Source organism: Muscardinus avellanarius (genome assembly GCF_963383645.1).
Source record: "Muscardinus avellanarius genome assembly, chromosome: 9".
Taxonomy (NCBI): domain Eukaryota; kingdom Metazoa; phylum Chordata; class Mammalia; order Rodentia; family Gliridae; genus Muscardinus; species Muscardinus avellanarius.
The window spans coordinates 101,330,007-101,346,514 of NC_137795.1; the positions used below are offsets into that span (position 1 = coordinate 101,330,007).

The 16,508-nt window shown below is 35.4% G+C and overlaps 1 protein-coding gene across 1 annotated transcript; it reads left to right on the forward strand.

Annotated features, from left to right (window-relative positions):
* Positions 1-2,391: 2,391 nt before the first annotated feature.
* On the forward strand, positions 2,392-7,224 carry LOC308266869 (cationic trypsin-3-like; the record flags this gene model as incomplete). The annotated part of the gene is made up of 5 exons (XM_080701257.1): positions 2,392-2,428; positions 3,958-4,138; positions 5,427-5,725; positions 6,188-6,321; positions 7,075-7,224. The coding sequence occupies 5 exons, from the start codon at positions 2,392-2,394 to the stop codon at positions 7,222-7,224; spliced, it is 801 nt and encodes a 266-aa protein (XP_080557383.1).
* Positions 7,225-16,508: the final 9,284 nt, after the last annotated feature.

The following is a 16,508-nucleotide window of genomic DNA, read 5'->3' on the forward strand; positions in this document are numbered from 1 at the left end:
CCATATAAATTTTAGGACCGATTTATCTATGTCTGTGAGGAATGATCTTGGTAAGTTAATGACTATTGCATTGATTCTGTAGATCTCTTTTGGAAGTATGGCCATTTTGGTGATATTTATTCTGAATATTCATGAATGTGGAAAATATTTTCATCTTCTAAGATCTTCTTTGATTTTTTTCAATGTTTTATAGTTTTCTTTGTAGAGGTCCTTTACCTCTTTTGTTAAGTTTATTTGTAAGTATTTTATTTCTTTGTGGGATTTATGAGTAAAATTTTATCTGAATTTCTTTTTCAGTGAATTTTTAGTTATTGTACATAAAAGATTCTGATTTCTTAAGATTGACTGCATATCCAGAGAATTTTCAAATGCTGGTTTCTCAAAATATATTTACAAGATTCATAAGTCTCTAGCCAACCTAACCAACAAAAGGAGAATCAACCTAAATTATAAAGATAAGAGATGAAAAAGTAGCTATCACTACTGACAGTGTATAATTCCAGAGGATATCAGAAACTACCTTGAAAATCTATACTCCAACAAAATGAAAAATCTGGAGGAAATTGACAAAGTTCTAGATAAATACAATCTGCCTACACTGTGTAAAAAAGATATAGGAAATTTAAAGCAGCAAATAGCAATCAAAGAGATTGAAACAGCAATAAAATCTTACCATCAAAGAAAAGTCCAATACCAGATGGTTTCCCAAGTGAATTTTATAAAACCTTTATAGAAGAGCTAATCCCCATACTCCTAAATATATATTTTTCTATTTCATAAAAAATGGGACTTTCCCAAATACATTCAATAAAGCTAACACAGCATTATTACCAAAAGCAAAGAGTGTTCTAGAAAAAAAATATGGATCTATATCTTTGATGAACTTGGATGCAAAACTGCTAACAAACAAAATAATATCAACACGCATTCAAAACCAAATAAAAAAAATCATACACAATGACCAGGTAAGGTTTTTCCAGGTTTGCAAGTCTTGTTCAACATATGAAAATCAATCCATGTAATTCATCATATAAGCAAAACTGCTAACAAACAAAATAATATCAACACTCATTCAAAAACAAATAAAAATAATCATACACAATGACCAGGTAAGGTTTTTCCAGGTTTGCAAGTCTTGTTCAACATATGAAAATCAATCCATGTAATTCATCATATAAACAGAACCCATGACAAAAATGATATGATCATTTCAATACATCCTGAAAAAGCATTTGATAAAACCAACATTCATTTATGATAAAAGCACTGCAGAGAATCAGAATAGAAGAAACATACCTCAATATCATAAAGGCAGTCTACAATAGGCCCACAGACAACATCATATAAAATGGGGAAAAAACTTCAAGGATTCCCTCTAAAATCAGGAATAAGAGAAGATTGTTCATTATCACCACTTCTCTTCATTATAGTACTTGAGACTCTAGCCAGAGCAATAAGGCAAGAAAAGGATATCAAAAGGGTACAAATAGGAAAAGGAGAACTCAAACTCTCGCTATTTGTAGATGACATGATACTATACGTAGAAGACCCAACAAACCCAACCAAAGCCTTATAGAACTGATCAACAAATTTTAAAAAGTTCTTTGTTCCTTTGTTCATCATGTTCATGTGGCATTGTTTGGACATCACCTGTCAAAAATGACCAACAAACCTGAGAGTAAAAGAATGACAAAAACCTGGATGTAGTAGTGCATGCTTGTAATCCCAACATTTGGGAGGTTGAGACAAGAGAACTTCAGTTTGCGAACAGACTCAGCTACTTAGTGAGGCCCTTTGCAACTCAGTGAGACCCTGTTTCAAACTAAAGAATAAAAAATACAGCCAGAGGCTTAGCTTGGAGGCAGAATGCCCTTGAAGACTAAAAGGGAGCAGGCTAGAGGACTACACTCAGAAGTGAGGTCCTGCTGGCTATGTTTCCTCATATATTGCTGTCCTTCTAAGCAGGAAGCTTACATTTGGACTCTGCTGAATAGACGTAGAATGCATGTGAGGTAATGTTTAAGAGAAAAACTACTAATGGAGAATGTGCAGAAGTTCCTTGAGACAAGGGTTAATATTTGATATGTGTATGAGTTTTTGTTAGCTGTTACATTACTTTTTAATGTAAGTTATACATTAAAAGAGTAATGTATAACTTAGAGGAACAAAATATTTTTGGTGATGTTAAAAGTGTGGTCATAGCTTTTCATTACCTTCTAACTTTTAGAAGGCACATGCTGGTCTGTCTTTGGCACTGCTTTTCTCCAAATATTCCCAGTGAAATCATTTTACTGACACCTGTTTCCATGAATGTCAATTATAAACCTGAGTCATAAATATGTATGGATTAAAAGGTATTTATTTCCAGTTCAGAACATGTGAGCAATCACAATGAACTTCCTATTCCTCGTTTTCCTGGGAGCTGCTGGTGAGTTTCCTATGAAAATTTCAGCAGATATCTATGTAATTTTACAAACAAGAAAATATTAATTTAAGATATGTCTTAAGCCCAAATGCTAAAACATAGATACATAGGTTTAAAAATGATTTAAAAGCCACTTGCCTGAGCAATATAATGGTGAGCAAGTTCAAAGTAGTGGGCTTAAAAATACTATATATTCTGAACTTTGAGATAAATTTAATGAATCAGAAATAAAGGAGAGTAGACATGAAATAAGTGCTTGTCTTGAGACCTCTAAAAATTCACAGATAATATATAAAACATATTTGTGCTCCTGGAAGTGACTGAGAAGTTCAAAGTCAGAGTCATGAATAGTAAGAGTTAATTTTTTTTACGCAAGAGGAATAAAGGTCAAATATGTTATTTCTCAAGGTCATAAACTTTAGGGATATTTATATCACAACTTGCTAATAAAACATCTCTGCTATATGTATGTCATTCAATTTGCAAAAGCTAGACAAAAGAAAAATATTTCTATTCTGAAACTATTGTGATTTATACTACTAAAACTTACTGCTACCTTTTCCTAAATTAAACAGGAATGATTTTAAATCCATCTGTCTACATGCCTTGAAGCTGTTTTGCTGAACTCATTTTTAACTAATAAAAATATAAAATAACATAAAACCATCAATTTTTAGAGCTGCCATAAATGTTGTCAAAACAGAAGAACACTCCAAAATATGGAAAAAATATAAATATTGGAAGAATAATAGGGACAAGTGGGAATGCTGGGAGAAGAAAAACAAAAATTTTTTAAATGATTTAGTGAAGCCTGGCGTGGTGGTGCACACTTGTAATCCCTGTGCTTGGGAGGTTGAGACAGGAGGATTGCATGGGTTCAAAGCCAGCCTCAGCTACTTAGTGAGGCTTTCAGCAAATTAGTGAGACCCTGTTTCCAAATAAAATATAAAACAGGTCTGGGAGTATAGCCGAGAGGAAAAGCCTCTGGGTTCCAGCCCCAGTACCACCAAAAAAAATTATTTAGTGAAAATTTACCCTTGAACTATAGAGAAAAATTGGGAGAATGAAAGTCCAATATTCCTATTTCCTTCCCTGCCAAAATAATGTCACATAAGTCCTAAGACCTTTCATCCTGGTACCTAATGAAGAATGAAACAAAGATGATTGCAAACTTTTGACCTACTTTCCTTGTTATATATTCTCAGTAGGGGTCTTCAAGCATCTATTGTATACACAGGATGGAATGTAAATTGCTTATGTGTTTGTGGTGTGTGTGTATGTGTGTAAGTGCATGTGTGTATATAATGTAGAAATGTAAGCACACAACATATTTATCACATTTAGAGCTAAAGTCTAAAAGTTTGAGCATGATTAATAGTGATAAAAATGTATGATATAAAATTTTTAAAATTTGAATAGTTTCAATTAAAATACTATTTATTGGTTATGGGAGACAAAAATATTCTAATTTGTTTAGTAAGTCTGCAAAATCATAATCGTTGAGAAGTATTCATGAGGTGGATGTCTAACAGAGTTTCAACCTCTGCTAGTGGCTTTCTTCACTGATGATGCTGATGAGAATATCATTGGGAAGTCCACCTGTCCAAAGAATTCTATTTCCTACCAAGTGTCCCTGAGCAATGGTCACCACTTTTGCAGTGGTGCACTCATCAACAAAGAGTGGGTCCTGACTGCAGCTCAATGTTTCAATAAGTAAGTGACCACTATTCACATTCCTGTTTAACTTCAAGCCCCACCAAAACACAGGGTAAATTTGAATTATTTATGATGGATGAAATATTCAGATACTAAGGTTCTGATTATTCCTTTAATGATATTATGACATATTTGGGGACTTTCACATGAAAAATTGCCTTTAGATTTGCATACTTTCTTTTTCTTTTTCTTTTTTTTTAGTCTTTCATTGTACTCATACATCTGAATGGAGTACATGATAGTAGAGGCATACATGCACACATCACTCATTTAGTCCTTCCCCAATTCCCACCCCATTATATCCGCTTTCCTCCTTCTCATGTTCTGCTTAGTGATTGACTCCAATATGTTTGTGAATGTACATCATGTATGTTAGGGAATTTCTCTCTTCCCTCCTCTTATCTCCCTTAGTTAGGATGCCTTATTTGCTCATCTATGGTTTCCTTTTCCTTGTCTAGACTTTTTTATCTAGACTTCCTTATAACTACTTTTCTCTCTTGTTTCTGCTTATTAGGGAAAGCATCCAATTTTTTACTTTTTGTGACTGACTAATGTCACTTATACCCCCAAAAGTCTCAACAGTCAAACTATGGAACCAGCCAAGATGTCCATCAAAATATGAATGAATTACACAACTATGGAATATGTACACAATGAGATTTTACTCATTCATAAAAAAGAAAAGAAAAGAACATTATTTACAGAAAAATAGGTAAAACTGAATAACATTATGATTTGCACGGTTTATTTCAAATGAAGATAATATAGTTATGGAAAAAAACAGTGGTTGATAAAGGATCTCTGGAACTAGCTAAAGAACATGAATAAGTACCTAATCCTAATGATTATCAATTAGGAAACATAGCATAAGAGAGTAAGAAAATATATCCTATAATAATATATCCTTTATCCAGAACAAAAAATAAACATGACCCATGCATACTGCTTGATACTCTGTTAGGTTTTTAATATTAGCTACTCAATAATAGCAAACAAAGGAGAAATGGTCAGAGTAATCAATTGTATTTTATCTCCAACTCTTTTAGTGGGGTCCTGTGGGACTCGTTCTTCTATCTTACAGTTCTAACAAGATGATATACAGTTAGTTTCTAATGAAAGTGACACTTGCCTATGACATTCTCTTACGTTCCCCTGAGTGGTTTTGGTAGTGCATCAGGCACAATTACCTCGGTGATTAATATTTGAAGATCACATTGGGGGGTGATTAAGGAATGGATAAATTTCAAAGGTGGAGACTAAGTAAACATTTAATCTTTTTACTCAGGATAAAGATGGTTTACCTGGGTAAATACGGCATTGATGGAACAAAGAGAGGTGTGCAAAAGATTGGTGTAAAATATTTCTTCATCCACCCAGGCTACAATAAACAAACCTATGAGAATAACGTCATGCTGATTAAACTAAAAAGACCGGCCACCATCAAATCTCAAGTGTCTACCATCTCTCTACCAAAACATTGTCCACCTGTTGGGACACAGTGCCTAATATCTGGCTGGGGCAACACTATGAGCAATGGAAGTGCTACCTCGAACACTTGTGGAAAGTCTGAGAACACCACTACAGGTGAAAGTCATACCAAAAGCCTACTATTCTAAATTTTCACTCAAGGAAATGTTTGCAGAGGGCAGTTATGTGTATAATGCATCTTGGAATATACAAATTAAATTCTGGAATACACTTTCCAGATGAATATAAAATTTAAAAAATAAGGTGTTTATCAGAAATGTCATAAGTAATGTGCAGAGATCTAAAAACAAGGAAGCAAAGAGAACTGAGTCTAAAAGATTCTGCACTGCTCCATGTAAACAATGCTTTACAAAACTCTCTCCACTTGAGAACCATCACCACTTCTATGATGTTGGCTAGAATTTCTGGGAAAGACTTCTCTAAAAAATAATCACCCACATTAGAAGTCATTGGAAAAATTTTAAATATAGTGGGAAAGTTGGGAAAACAAGAGATAACCTGGGGAAAAATTAAAATATATCTGTATGTAACCTTGCATTTTACTCTTGGACTCAACAGGCAATCCCTCCCTCCTTCAGTGTCTGGATACTTCTGTCCCCTCTACACGTTCATGCAACAAATTCTACCCCTATGAGATCAGTCCCAGTATTTTCTGCCTGGGATCCCGAGGGAACGTAAATAAATCTTTCCAGGTGAGTTTCTTTGTACTTTATCTGAAGCAAACTTATATTTACTGTCCTCCATATAATTTCTCCTTTTCTGAAATAAATGGGACTGTTAAACTATCTGTGTTTCTGATTCTGAGAGGTGAGCAATAGCTGTAACATACTGGAAATTTTCTTTTGGAGACACTGATAATTAGTATCAGAAGGAAACATGTAGAGAAGCATGCTTGTATGCAGTACACCTTGTTAGCCTTCTGAGGAGGTGTATAGTGCAAAGAAAACCTAATGGAAGAAATACAACTAGTGGGAGAGAATTAATTTTGCCTGGTTTTGCTTTTTATTGGACATGAAGGGCTAAAAACAAAAGGAAAGAAGCTATAAGAAAGAAAGAAAAAAAGTGATGATAAACTTGGTGACACACACTTGTAACCTCAGTACTTGGCAGCCTGAGACAGGAGGATTGAAACTTCATGGCCAGCCTCAGCTATGTAAGTGAGGCCCTCCACAATTTTGTGAGAACTTGTTTCAAAATAAGAAATAAAATTATGGCTGGAGGTGTAGCTCAGAGATAAAATGCCACTGAGTTTAATCCCCCAGTAGCACCAAAGGAAAAAAAAAAAGTAATTATATAGGAAATAGACTGAGGGCATGATTTTCAGGAAAAGGGAAGGTGTTCCATGGAGAATCAGGACATTCTGATGTGGTTTCTGAATCTTGGGAGAAAACTTAGATCCTATCCTCCAATAAGGACCTAAACTGGACTCTTTTGCTTCTTCTCAGGATGAAGTTGGTTCACCTGCCATGTGCAATGGGAAGCTCCATGGCATCGCCACCTCGGGCAGAGGGTGTTTTCTGAAAAACAAAGTTCATCTCTATGCAAAAGTCTGCAAACATGTGAACTGGATACGATCTACTATGTCTCACTCATAATCATTTAGTTTTTCATGATCTAGACCTTGTTAATTAATTAACTTCACTCTTCTCTCTATGTATGAAACTAGCATCTAAATAAAGACACTTTATTCTATTTCTAGAAAACTATGGTCTTTCCTTGGAATTGGAAAGCTCTTTCCTAATACGTATTGCTAAGTTAGAAAGGGAACAAGGTGCTGAAATATTTTATAGAAAAATATAAAAGATTATTTACTCTTTCAACTGAAAAAATATAACCTTACTGATCACCTAATCTTTTGCAGACTCTACCTTTGATTTTGACACTATAATTGAGATTATAAAGGTATATAAATTCACTAGTGTCACCAAAATTTTTGAAAATGATTATCAGGTACTATATTCAAATATCAGACTCATTTTGTAGTGAGATTTGGCAAAAATACACACTTGTTCGTTATTTTTCAGCATTGACAGCATTTCACAGCATTCACAAAAACACATCACATACACAACTTAAAGGAAGGAAGATTTATTTATTTTATTATGTAGGAGATTCATAGCATAAGTTGAGTTCACTTTTTTCTCAGGTAGCAGCCATAGCCACAGTATTTAGGTCATAGAAACAGGAAGCAGGATGGTGAGAGCAGAAAAAGGACAAATATATGCTATTCAAGTAAACTTTGATCTGTCCTAGGATTTATCCACCCTCCAAAAATATTATTTTTATTAGCATGCATAGTCTGTATAAGACAAATTTATAAATTCACCTTAGGGCAGACCTTCAAGAGAGCATTAAGGTTATTTCAGAAACACTTAGTTTGTACCTTGTTCCTTCTTCACTTTATTTGACTTGATTCTTTACCTTCTATTTCAAGTGTTTTACTAACATAAATCTCCAGTGGAAACCACATTTTCTTTTTTAGAATTTCCCTACACTCTACATTAGTTTACATCCAGCAGATTTCAAGTGACTAGTCATGCATTAGCCAGGAAGGTGGTTATAGATGTTAATCAAAATAAAAATGGAATCTAGAGAGGAAAAAAGAATATAAAATTACCCCAACAGTCATCTGTTTCATTTGCTATTTAAAATGTCAATGCATTTGCTTGAGACCAATCTGCCCCAATTAAGACACAAGGTTAAGTATTCTTTCAAGGCTATGAAGCCAATTGTGTGAGAAAAATAGCCAAACAATACAGACTAATTAAATATAGGTGCATGACTCTGAGAAACATATTTTGAAATTAGGAAAAGAAGTACAAATACCAAGTCAATTTGCTGGGTAAAAGGAATATGATCATAACTTATAGAACCATACTGCAGAAGGAGACCTGCATACACCACACCATGTTCAGTGCTGAATATAAATAAGAACTCATTGGTGTCATTGAGAGGAGAAGTTTCTATAAATTGAGAAAAGAATCCACCCAGTGGACTATCATAGTTTTCAGGTTCCTTAATTTTGCCATCTTTTCACAAGTTCTAGTTCCTACCAGAATCTCATTTTCTCCTTCATTAACTGCACTCATTTTACATTGTGAGCCTAAAGGCCTTCAACAACACAAACCAAGAGTTAATATTTAGCTTCTAACATTACAACTACAATTCATGCAAAGTATATGTGTATATATATATATATATATATATATATATATATATGATTTGCATATTAAATTAGTCACTTATTAGACCATTAGACTTATGACACTTACTATTCCCTATTTTTAAGAATAGAATGGGTTGAACATGGACAGCATCTGGACCCAAATGTCAAGAGTGTCAAAATTATAAAACTCTGACTTTAACTAAATTAAATTCATTCCCGCTAGACTTCAAATACAAATAAAAAATCAGAAACCATCTCTATTATGATAATTGGACTAAGCATCTGAATCATCTGTCTTCTGGCAGGTGAGATGAGATTTAATTTTTATGAGTGTAAACTAGAAACTCTATCCTACTACTGTAGCTTACTTCTTCAGATTCATCACTCTGGGTACTTGGTCCCCCTGCATCATATAAGAAAATTTCTAACCAAAATCTATTTATTGAATGACCAGAATTAGTTCAGTTTGACCCTGAGTTGATAGAGCTCACACTGTATCTATTGTTATATGTTTTGAATCACAGTGGAAGGCATCGACCCTGTATGAGTCTGCCAGGGGCATTCTCATTCTGAGCTACACCTCTAGCCCTATTTTATATTTTTATTTAGTTTTAGTCTCTCACTAAGTTGCAGACGGTCTCATACACATTCCAAGACTGGCTGTGAACCTAAAATCCTCCTGTCTCAGCCTCCCAATTACTGGTATTATAGGCATGCACCACCACAACTAGCTCCTACTTTTTATATTTCTTCACTGAATTAAGATAGGATTGTTTCCAAGAGAAGATGAAGTAGATGTCAAAAAGTGAAAAATATTTCTATTACAATAGCCATGGATATTTACGATTGCATTATATACTAAACCCTGGAAAATTAAAACATTCTAACTAATTTCTAGTGTAGGGTTAATTAAGCAATCATAGCATATACATGACCAAAGAAAGTATAAGTATTTTGTTAATGTGCAATCACTTACTCATCTGTGATATTCCTGAATCTGTATGTGATAAAAATACACTGTGGCCGGGCGTTTTGGCACATGCTTGTAATTCCTGCACTTGGGAGGCTGAGACAGGAGGATCACATGGGTTCGAAACCAGCCTCAACTACTTAGTGGGGCTTTCAGCAACTTACTGAGATCCTGTTTCCAAATAAAATATAAAAAATGTCTAGGAGTATAGACTGGAGGTAGAAAGCTTCTGGGTTCCACCCCCAGTATCCCCCCCCAAAAAAAAATACACTGTGACACAAACAGTACCAACCCAACCTTACTACTAATACTTCCTAATTGGTACATATAAAACAAAGAAATGGAACCTCATGCTGAGCAGGGAAAATATTTGTGGAAATGGTATCTGGATTAAGTGATGGTGACTGTCGATTCAATACTGCTTCTAAAGAACAGAGAACAATGTCAAGAGTGTATCAAAGCTGCAGTGTAAAATGAAGACACATTCTGAAAAATCAGAGATTATACTAAAGTATACCGAATATAAACAAATTCCTTATTCTGTAAGATCCTGGGAGGCATGGCTTTTGCTGCCCATGAGAAAATGAAAGGAGGTAAAAATCTGAGATTAGGAGCTTTTACGTAGGATCAAGTACTTTATTTGTTGTATCTAATTATAGTAGCAGATAAATTTATCTCTCCCTTGGAAACCTGGAAAGGCTACTCTTAATTTGCGACTTTATGTTTATAGCCATTTATATCAATCTCAATTAAGTAATATCTCTAGTTAGAAGCTTAGCTGCTTAGGTAAACACATATCTTTTTTTTTTTTTTTTTTTGGTGGTACTGGGGTTCCTGGAAGCCCTTCTACATCTGGGCTACACTCCCAGACCTATTTTTTTATTATTATTTTTATTTGGAAACAGGGTCTATTAAGCCAGCAATGCTGGCTCCGAACCAGCGCGATCCTCCTGTCTCTGCCTCCCAAGCACGGGGATTACAAGCGTGCACCACCACACCTGGTTCATATCTTTTCTTTTAATACGATCAAATGAGAATTTTTTTTTTCATTTCCACCAGCCACTTTCCATAATCTAGTTGTATGAACAAACAATATACGTCAAAATGTGTTCAATATCTTTTTATCTATAAACATTTTGCTTCATAAGAAAAACATTTCTCTTTTCCTCTAGAAATTTATGTAATTTTTTATTTTAATTTAAAACATTCTTTTATGACAACTTACTAATAGTTTACATGTTATTTAAATAAAAAATTACCCATTGTATTAGTATTTTCAGTCTTGCTTGACCAGGCTTGGTAGTACATGTGTATACTTTCAGTACTTGGGAGACCGAGATAGGAGGATCACAAATTCTAAAAGCGTGCACAGTAACTTGGTAAAACCCTGTTTCAAATAAACCAAATAAAGGGAAATAAGTCTTGCTTGTAATTCAATTTGAAATGCCAATCTTTTGAAATGAAATACATGCAAAAGCCTTCAGTAGAAGTATCCATTTTTATATATTACTTTTTAAAATTTACTTTGATCTGATTTAATTTTATTGGCATAGTTTTATTGGTATATTGTAATCATATGTCGTGATTAAGTTGAGAGCAATAGACCCATACATTCCCACAAAACTCGTCGAGCCTTCCCCAAGTTGCCACCCTCCTCTCTCCTCCTTCATACCTTCTGTGGTTGGAATTGACATTGTGGTTGCAATTGACAAATGCATGCATGTATGTCAAGTGAATTGAAGCATGTTCCTCTTGTGGTCTTCCTTACAATCCCACCTTCCTTAGTTAAGTCTCATCCTTCAATTCAGTAAGGTTTCTTCTCCTTAATGCTGGTTAGGATGTGAGAAGTTAGAAACTCTGATATTGTTGTTGTGATTACAAATTACAATACAAACATTATAAATTACAAATATATTATAAATATAAATTACAATATAAACATTATAGTTTTTAATATAGGCATATTTTACTGTAATTTATAGACCGGAAACACAAAGTTATTAACAATATCTAATAATCCAAAGATACATACTATAATAACAGTCATTTAAAAACCTATAAATTACTTATTTCTAGAATTTTCATGTAAAATTTTATTGTCTTGTTTCACTGAGGATAAATGAATCTATAGGAATGTGAAATAAGACAGGAAAGGACTATTTCCCTGACATAGATTAACTCCAGGGAGTATCAAGTTTTGATGTACACTTTTTTAAATCCATTTTGATTTCAAATGTGAATCATTATTCCCAAGAGGACAAATTGTTTTTACTAATAATGAAAAGGTATTCAGAATAAAAAATATTATAAATACCCTAATACAAAGTATATGTTTGTTCACTAGCCAACATTAAACAGCAAGAGTACAGGGTTCAGGACATTTCTTTAGAATAAAAGTTTATACTTGTGATGACCAAATGTCTAAGATTTTTACAGCATCTAAGAAAATGCAGTAGATGTGCTCTGTCATATAATTCCAAATATTTTCCTATTTATAAACTCTTGCTGGCGGGCATGGTGGTGTATGCTGAGACAGGAGGATCGTGCAGGTTCAAAGCCAGCCTCAGCTACAGAGTGAGGCTCTCAGCAACTTAGAGAGACCCTGTTTCCAAATAAAATATATTTTAAAAAAAGGGGATTTCATATGGCGATTGAGGGACGCAGAATATCTCAGTAGCTGAAACAAAAGACAGTTTAACTACCTATGAGCAAAATAAATACAGCTCATGAACCAAAACAGAAACAGGAACCATGTGGGAAGGAATCCAATAACTGAACTGTGGGATCCCCTGCAAAAAGCCCAAGTGAATGAGGGCTCCACGGGCCCAATCTGTGAAGCCCTGTGTGGCAACCTCAAGAAATCCAGATAAATAATCCAAGTATTTGAAAGGTGCCGCAGATCTCCAACACCATAAGTGGTGAGAGACGCCCAAGCCAAAATCCCTTGTGCTCACCAAAGGCGGCACCTGCAGTGACAGCCTTTCAGAGACCAGGGGGAGGAACCCTGTGTGCACAGGATCCAGCAGCACAGTGAGCCTGCCAGTCATCGATACCACAGCAACAAGGTAACGACCAGAGACAGGATCTCCCAGGCTAGTCTAATTAGATCCTACAGTGTGACCAGGAAAGGTGCTCAAGGTGTGGTTCCTGCACAGTCACAGGGGGGCATGCCAAGTCTATATTAGACACCCTCTGCACAAAGCAGTCAGAGGCTGGAGAAGAGATGACAGAGACTGGATCAAAAACTAACAAAAGGGTACTAAGCACATAAAGGACATTTGAAAATAATCCATAATCTACCAGTGATCAGACATATGAATATTATATTAGCCCAGCCCCATATTTGTAAATTATTAGGACCTTTTTTTTATTTTTTGCTTGGGTTTTTTGTTTGTTTCTTTGTTCTGTTTTGGGTTTTTTCTTCCTTCTCTTTCTTTTATTTGTCTTTTTTTCCCTTTGATTGTGTGTTTGGCTTTGTTGTCTCACATGATCACTAGTTCTTCTTAGTTTATTTCATTTTTGTGCTTTCTTTTTTCCTTTTCTCTTCTTTTCTTATTCCCTTTTTTCTTTTATTTACTATTTTTTGTCCTCGAAATATAATTGTTAGCTTGTTTTGTAATCTTGTTTTGTTATTTTATTCATGTTTGCTTGCTCCTTCCCCCTCATTCCTTTTACAGACTCACTCACACTAGACTATCTACATCCTTCTCTCAAAACTTTATTTACCCTTACTGTATCTCTGTGTTTGATACTCAAGGTATTTCATATCTCCATACTTAAATACTCTACTAACTACGAAAGTTGAACTATCTAACCTTCTCTCATTCTCATCCAGATACTACCATATTATACTTAAATTCACACACAACATAATCAAATCCTCTACCTTACCCAAATCCTGTCCCTGTCACCCCAGCTCCTTTCCAATACCCAACTCTCACTATTGGAAAAAGCACTGCTTACCTGCTGAAACTTCTAAATTTTTACTACTAACATTGGATTAAACTTAATACCCACAAATGATGGGAAGATGCTGAAAGGATCTTGCTCAGTCCTGGAGGGAAATCTGACACTGAGTCCATTTGAGACTGAGATCCTCAGAAAGATTACCAAGGGCTTCGGTTGCAGTCCTGCAGGGGTTAATACCTGCAGAGACTCCTCTCTCTTAGCAGGTAAGAGCTCCTTCAAGCCCCTGTAAGTGTGGGGTCTCATCCCCAGGTCCCTGGGAGAGGAATCTGAAAAGAATCACTGGACAACTGCCTTCTGTGCAATTGACAATGTTTTAATTTCCATCACCAGTATTTATACCCTATACCCAGAGTAAGCACCAAAGGACAATAGAGAGGCATTAAGTGTAACCAAGATAAACAGGATAAAAGAAGATCCTTGGTGTCACAGTTCAAGGTTCTTCTGGGACTAGGTGATTACAGTCAGCCCCCTTGGCCTTTGTCATTGGAATCAGGTTTCTGGCCTTGGGTGAGCCTTAGGGGGCAAGGTCCCAGAAAGGCATCCAGGACAGGCAGGCATCAGTAAAGGTGGGGGTTCACACCCAAAGTCCATTTGGGGGAAATTCAGTCTTCTAGGATCTCCTTTGATCCTTCCAGAGTCTTTTTGTCTCTAGGGCTTAGTCCAGGCCCTCCTTTATCAAGATCCATGGGCTGTGTTGCAGATTTGTCCAGTCCTGTCTGCTCCGCCATCCCCTATGAGGCAATACCTCTATTACAGTTAGTAAAATAGGGCAAAAACATTATAACACAGGTGATTGGATTTCTATAATTGTTCTTTAATGCATGATTTTGGGGCAGAATTTTGAGTTTTTTACTGTCCTGCTGCTGAGTCCTAAAGATAGGTTTGTTAAGGCCAGACAAGAGCTTATTAGCATCTCTTAAATGGAAAAACAAATGGCCCAGGTTCCAGAGACAGTTTTACATCTCTTTGGGAAATGGGGCAAGAAGTGGGTTTGCAGTTTTCCCTGCTGGTAGAGAGGTGCTGGGAGATAAAAGGACCTGTCTGCCATTGGGGGGTTGAAAGGAAATTTTCAGCCCCTGAATTCTGACTGCCTCTTATTACAGCTGGGATAATATAGAGAAATTCTGTAGGCTCAGACATTTTACTCAAAAATTTATCTTTCATGGACTCAACTTTTTCCACAGTTCTAATTCTTGGGATCCTGTTTTACATCATTGGAGCTTTTTAGTGTAGAAATCTAAGAGCAGGGAGTATTTCTGCCAGAGATGACGCCTCTTTCCTTGGGGCGTGGCCTCCTTGGACCTTGCCGATTGATACAAGCATTTTTCAGGCTCTTATATGCCAAGGGGGAGGGGCGGTGGCAGGAAGACATAAAAATAAACAGACATCAGAACCTTGAAAATACAAGAATTAAAAATAGTGAACAGACAACACAAATCATGAATACTGACCTACAAGAAAGGCAAGAAGGGGAGTTCCAAACCTTGATATACAATATGATGAAAGGATTTAAAACAAGCCTACAGGAAATGAAAGACAAATTAGAAACACTAAGAAAGAATCAGAAAGAGGCCTGCAATTTAAAACTGGAAACACATTTGTAAAACAAACCCTTCTGGGAATCAAATCTAAAATAGACCCAAACACAATAATATTGGGAGACTTATACATACCTCCCACAACACTAGATCGATTATCAAGGCAAAAGATGAGTAAAGACTCTTCAGAATTTAAGTAGCCCATGGAACCTTCTCCAAAATAGATCATATCCTGGGCTACAAAGCAAGCATCAGTAAATTTAAAAGATGTAATATAATTCCCTGCATCTTTTCAAACCATAATGGAATTAAAGTAGCAATCAACAACAAGAAACCCAAAAGAAACTAAATACATGGAGATTGAATGATAGATACACTATTGAACAATGAATGGATAAGATTGAAAATTAGGGAAGAAATAAAGAAATTCCTGGAAGTAAATAAAAATAGAGAAATAACTTTCCAAAATCTATGGGACAGTTTGAAGGCAGTGTTAAGAGGAAAGTACATAGCATTGAATGCACACATAAGAAGGAATCACCAAGTAAACAATCTAATGGCACAATCAAGGACGTAGAAAGACTGCAACAGTCTATCCACAAAGCCAGCAGAAGGCAAAAAATTATTAAAATCAAAGAATGAATAAATGAAATAGAGAACAAAAAGATCAATTCAAAGAATCAGCAAAACAAAAAGCTGGTTCTTTAAAAAGGTTAATAGGATTGATAAACCATGGCCAAACTAACCACATAAAACAGAGAATTAACTCAAATTATGTTTTTTGTAGGCTTTCTCTTAACGTTCTTTATTATTTTCTTTTTTAAATTAATTAATTAATTAATTTTTTTAAATTTGGCATTGTAGTCATATATCAATCACATTGGAGTACAAGACTTGAGAGGATATACAAGCACACATCATCCAATTAGCCCTCATCCAGCCCCCATTCCATTCCATCCCCCTCCCTCCATCCCATGCTTGTTTGGTGATTAACTTTGATACATTTGTTTATGTACCTCCTGTGTTTTTAAAGAGGCTCAGTCCTCCACTATTCCATACCCTCTTATTGGTCACATTAGTTGCTTCACTATAGGGCCCTTTCTATAGCTCAACCTCTTCCTGTTACCCCTTTCCTACTAGTTATTGCTGATTAGGGGAAGCGTCTGATTTATATTTTCTGCCATATTTCTCTGTTAATGCTGCATTGCAAGAGGCGATCCCACTCTTGACAGCCCT